The 5,721-nt window shown below is 52.1% G+C and overlaps 1 protein-coding gene across 2 annotated transcripts; it reads left to right on the top strand.

Annotated features, from left to right (window-relative positions):
• The first annotated feature begins 1,007 nt into the window (after positions 1–1,007).
• On the top strand, positions 1,008–5,041 carry LOC116378391 (semaphorin-6D-like). 2 transcript variants are annotated; one of them, XM_031840257.1, is made up of 3 exons: positions 1,008–1,476; positions 1,767–1,898; positions 2,248–5,041. In XM_031840257.1, the coding sequence occupies exons 1-3, from the start codon at positions 1,246–1,248 to the stop codon at positions 3,472–3,474; spliced, it is 1,590 nt and encodes a 529-aa protein (XP_031696117.1). In that variant the 5' UTR covers positions 1,008–1,245; the 3' UTR covers positions 3,475–5,041. The 2 variants fall into 2 exon arrangements, with proteins under 2 accessions (XP_031696117.1, XP_031696116.1); XM_031840256.1 differs by having other exon boundaries at positions 2,236–5,041.
• The last annotated feature ends 680 nt before the right edge of the window (positions 5,042–5,721 follow it).

Here is a 5,721-nt window from a genome sequence, read left to right as displayed (position 1 = left end):
CCTCTTCTTCTTCTCTCCTTCTTTGAAAAGTTAATCAGTGAAAACAGGTTTTTAATAAATAATCCATCAACGTCCACGCAGACAGCACCTCTCGCTTCACCTGAAGAGATGAAGCTGAGAGTGATTCTCATGCAACGCTTCCCTCCTCCTCCTGAGAGCGTTCACACTGAGGTGTAAGATGTGTAAAACGCCCGTGAGTGTCGGCAGGTAAATCAACCCGTCACTCAGGTCTGGGAGGCTGCCAGGTGTGAGCGCGTCGCTGTGAATGTGAAGCAGGGCTCCTTCAGGATGAAGCAGAGGTTAAAGCAAACAGAAGCTGCCTGAAAGTCAGCGCGCTCCTCTGGTTGAGTGGCTCAGTGCTGCCTTCAGGTGCCTTCAGCAAACACAAGAGGAGCCTGTTGTTCCTCTAACAGCCACTAGAGGCTGCGTCAATGAACACTACACAAACTACAGATACATGTTATGTTCTCAATAATAATCTAAAATATATCAATCATCAGCAGACAGAAATATAAATATAAATAAAACACAATGGATCACTGTCACTGCTTCACTTCACACGACGTTCACACAAAAGGAAACTTTTGTCTTTAATAGTTTTTAATAAACATTCATGTTGACTCAACCGGTTCAGTTCAACAAACACTTTGAACCCATTCTGTACTGGAACCTGAACGCCTCACGAGCACCACCCGAGTATGGAAGTATTAATTACTGCAGCAGTGTGTGTGTGTGTGTGTGTGTGTGTGTGCGTGTGTGCGTGTGTGCGTGTGTGCGTGTGTGCGTGCGTGCGTGCGTGCGTGCGTGCGTGCGTGCGTGCGTGCGTGGGTGGGTGGGTGCGTGTGTGTGTGTGTGCGCGCGTGTGTGTTGGACAGACTGATGACTCGTATCTGAGAGGCTTTGATGTTGTTTCTGGACCTGATGAGGTGAACGCGGCCAAACAATAAACTCTTTCATCTTCTCTCTCCTTCATCCCTCCATCCTTTCTCCTGTCATCACTTCTTCTCCTCCTCCTCCTCCTCCCCTCTGTCTCTCTCTCAAATGCAATCACAGTCACTTCCCTCTTCCCCTCTGTCCTTTCTTCTCAGATGTCACCTTCTTCACCTCCTCCATCATCTTGTGTTCTCACCTCTTTCTCATTAAGTCTAATCCTCGTCTCTGTCGTTTACTTTCCTTTCTTCCTCCCTTCTTCCAGAGTGTAAGAACCTTTGTCTTTGTCCTCCAGGTGTCCGTCGTCTCCCAGAGATGGACCAGAGCTCCGGCGCTAACGTCCACTACACGCTGCTGATCGCCTGCGTGCTGGTGGCCTTCTTCCTGGGCGCCATCTTGTCGGGTTTCCTGGTGTCGTGTTACTGCGGCCGCAGCGCCGCTCAGCGGGCGAGGAGGCTCGGCAAAGACCCCGAGGCGTCGCTGCCTCACGCCCTGTCGCTGAGATCCCTGGCCAAGCTCAACGGGTTGCTGGACGGACAGCCGAAGGTGGGTGGACTCTGGAGACGGGACGCGTTACCGTGAACTAATATGTGACGGGTGGAGAGGAGGCTTTGATGTTGTCCTGCTGCAGAGAAACAAAGATTTATGAACTCAAAGACTCACAAATATTTAAGTGAACCCGCTTTTACTTCACTACAAATATTAGAGAGCGTTAATGTTTCTGATGTTTTTGGAGTTTCTGAAGTTGCACCTTTGGGTCATTAAACGCATGGCCTGAGCTTCAGTTCAGTGTGTGTGAATCTCATTCCTTCTTCTTGTGTTTCGTCGTCCTGCAGGAGGACAAGCTGGACGTGTCCACCCCGAGGATGTACAGCTCCTTCATCCCCAACGGCCGGGCGGAGCCTCACCTCCACACCCCCTCACACCAGGGCCTGCAGCTGGGGGACCCCGACCTCAGCCTCTCCCAGGTAGGACGGCTCGTCATGAGGGGACAGCCTGGGTTGGGTCAGGATGAAATGCTCTTATCACTAGAGGTGTGAAGTGTTTCTAAAGCTCTGCTACAACAGTTCATGATATAAGAAGCTGCTTCTGTTCCAGTATCTGTGCTGTAATCTGAATACAGCTCTGACTGAAGCATGTTGCGCTGCATTAAGCTCTTATCTGTTTTAATTCACTGCATCTCCAGACAGGGTTAACAACATATTATTGACAACTTAGCAGCTAATGTTAACAGCTAATGTTAGCAGCGAGAGCAGCGAGCTAGCAGACAGCAGTGTTTTGCTGACGGCTCTGACCTCTGTCCAGTCTCTGTCTCAGGCTGATGGAGAGCTGTCCGGTCTGCCCACCCCCGACTCCACCCCGGAGCTCCCCATCAAGAACATGAAGGCCCTGCGGCACCACCAGTACGAGAAGAACCAGAACTGCAACAACGCCAAGGACAACAACCCCAAATCTGGGCCCAGCTGCTCCGGATCCAGTCTGGGTTTCATGGCCATTGTCGGGAACTCTATGAGCCAGCAGGTGTTCCCGTTCTCTCATCATCACAGCAACAGTTTGAGCAATGGAGCGGCCCGCGGAGCGGGCGCCTCTTCCACTTCGCTGCACCTCCCTGAGGAGAGCAAGGTGTTGAACGAGGAGCGAGCAGCAGCAGGAGGAGGAGTCCCGCATCACCACCACTCCCAGCAGTCGCTCCCCCAGACGGTGGTGGACGTGTCGGCGCTGGACGAGCTGCTCAAACACATCCATGAGGTCAGCGCGTCGGGGACCGGAGGCATAAAAGTCCTCACCTCCTCCTCGTCCTCCTCCGGGGGACATCATCACAATCATCACCCTCATCATCATCATAATAACCCCCACGGCCAGACCCGCACCCACCACTACAACCACAGCCATCACCATACCAACCACCACAACAATAACGGCGGTGGTCAGCATCACCAGCAGCAGATCCCCGAGAGGGAGTCCGCTCCGTACTACAGCACCTCCACGCTGCCGAGGGACGGCCTCCCCAAACGCCCGGACGCTCCCGTCCACAACTCCACCTCGTCCTCCGCTTCTTCCTCCTCCTCATCCTCCAACAACCCCACCTCCTCTACCTCCATCCCTTCTTCCTCCTCTTCCTCCTCCTCCACTCCGCTCCAGCAGCAGGTGATCCCGGAGAGGCCCGGAGAGAGCGACGTCTCGGTGAGCCGCCACCTCTCGCAGCGCCACTCGCTCATCAAGATGGGCGCCGTGCCGCGCCACCACAGCTTCAACCAGCGGGGGGGGCAGCAGCACGCACACTTTCTCGCCAGGATGAACACCAACAGCAGCAGCAACGGCCCCCCCAACGCCAACATGAACGCCGACGGTGAGAGCCAGCGGCCGTCGGTCGGCAGCGCTTGCCTGATGCGGCAGCACAGCTACAGCGAAGGGCCTCACGCGCAGCGGGCGGCGATCGTCCGGAGAACGGTGTCCCTCAAACCACAAGTCCCGCCAAAACCGCTGTTTCTTCCCAACGCGGCGGCGTCGCCGGTAGCCAGGGTGGGAAAATACAACTACTGAGACTGTAGGAGGAGGCGGTGCCGGTCCAACATGGCTGCTGCTGCTGGTCCTCACAAAGCAGAGCACTCCTGAACGTCCGCAGGGCTTGTGAGAAAAGACAAAATGAGAGCATTGATGGGACGAAAGGACACGAAGGAGACTTTGAGCTTTTTGCTTCCCGTCCCTGCTCATTACCGCCCTTCAGTTGTGGTTGTTCTTCCTGCTGAGAGGATGCCGCCTCTCTGAGTCACAGAGCAGAGACGCAGAGATACTCGTGAGGATCGGCGGACTAAACGCTGTCTCTGACTCATTCCTTTCGTCACAGACTTGCAGAGACGCGTCTGAGAAACATTCCAAAAGGAGGGCGAGACGTGTTCGTGGTTCTGAAGAAGTCCCCCAAAGGCTGGTGGCCCAAAAAAGAAATCCTTGATTAATGCAGTTTTCTTATGATCTTTGATCTAACGTCCCCGGTTGTTGCACCTTGGCACGGGGCCACAGATTCCACTTGCAAAGATTCAGAGAAGCAGAGAAGCGAACTACTGCAAAGACTCCGAAATGGAGAGACTCTGGGACCGCTGAGAGAGCTGGACATGGAGTCACAAACGTCTCTCTGAATCCGGTCCAGAGAATATTGAAATTGAAAAGAGTTCTTTCTCCAAAAAACCCTCCACGTTGGTTTCAGTTATCGTGTCCGACGTTCAGGAGACGGAGGTCGTTGAACACATCAGCAACACCAGAAAGAGACGGCGATGCTTCGTGAGCCGTCACTGATGAATGTTCTTCTTTTGTACCATATTGGTATCTGAAGCAGTGATGTTGTGTCTGGAGTCCAGCAGGATGGATGATGCATTCAGTGCTCCTCTCATTCAGCAACTTGTATGTTCAAATGACTTCATTGATATTCTTGAGTTCATATTCATTTGCTCTCCAGAAGCTCAGCGCTGAGTCTTTATGAACTGCAGGATCTTTAGAGATGTGTTCGATGGAGCTGTTGATCACGAACCTCGTGAGCTCACTGAGTTAAAAGTACAACGAAGTTTGACCTTCACCCAAAACCCCGTGTTCTCTCTCACTAGCGCTGCGCTTCATGTTTCCACTGCACGTTCAACCACAACACACATTCTATATGTTCAACATGTCGAGAGGAGAAAATAAGCAATAAAAGTTGAGTCGACCCTTCAGCTGCATGACGACCTGCAGCAGATACAGGGAGTCAGGTCCAGGCTCGTTTATTTCACATCAGTTATTTGTCAGATCAGTTGTAACAACAGATTTCACGCTGTTGAAGTTTAGTGTCGTCTGCATGTGAGCAACATGCACGGTGAAGGTTTGTCTCTCTCTGCTCCACTGGGGAGAGAATCTGCTGTTCTCCTTGTTCTCCTTGTCCTCCTCCCAGGGTTCGTCTCTCGTCCGTTCTGAGGACGTTTTTAGTGTTTGTGCGCTCGGCCGCAGAGGTCAGAGGTTAAACGGTGAAACACGCAGGAGAGGAGCAACGCTGCCAGCAACAGCAATAACAAGTCTGCAACGGGGAATAACATGGCTGTAAATAAGAGGATGAGCTGCATGCACCTAAAGCTGGCAGAGCTGACCTCCCGTGTTGCTTCAACTTGTTGCTGTGCAGCTTTGACTGTGAGGAGACGTGACCTCTAGAGAAGCTCCTGCTCTGCACGCTGCAACATGTTACTGCCCACCACACCACCACAACATATGATCCGAGTCTGTTTGTGTACACGGTGAACATTCACTCTCCTCTGATGGAAGGGTTAGGGTGAGCTGTGAGGCTGTGAGCTCTCGCTGGTGAGTTCAGGGAACCTCCGACATCTTAGAGATGGATTCACGGCCGCAGAGAGAAGCTGTGAGTGAAGGAGATAAATCCACAGAAACACAAACAACAAACCTGCACAATTTAATCTGATCATGTGAAATTCAAGCTTTCATATTCAGCTGACTCGACACAAACGAAAGAGACAAATATCTGGAAGGAAGGAATCAGTCTTAAGAAGTGATGGTCTGCAGTAATGTGAAGAGGCTCAGCGTGGACCTCCAGAGACCGAAGAACACCGTCCTCTTTGAGTCAGCTACGAGTTCTGAACCAAACAAACACAACTCAGCTCATTCAGGTGTTGAACTTGTTCTTCTGGTTCCAGCAGAGAAACATCCAAACATCCAACAACTGCTTTTAGTTTCATCTGAGTCGCTCACACACACACACACACACACACACACACACACACACACACACACACACACACACACACACACACACAC

This window comes from Anarrhichthys ocellatus, unplaced genomic scaffold, assembly GCF_004355925.1.
Source record: "Anarrhichthys ocellatus isolate YVR2014 unplaced genomic scaffold, GSC_Weel_1.0 scaffold2521, whole genome shotgun sequence".
Lineage (NCBI taxonomy): Eukaryota > Metazoa > Chordata > Actinopteri > Perciformes > Anarhichadidae > Anarrhichthys > Anarrhichthys ocellatus.
This window is presented reverse-complemented; position numbering and strand designations above follow the sequence as displayed.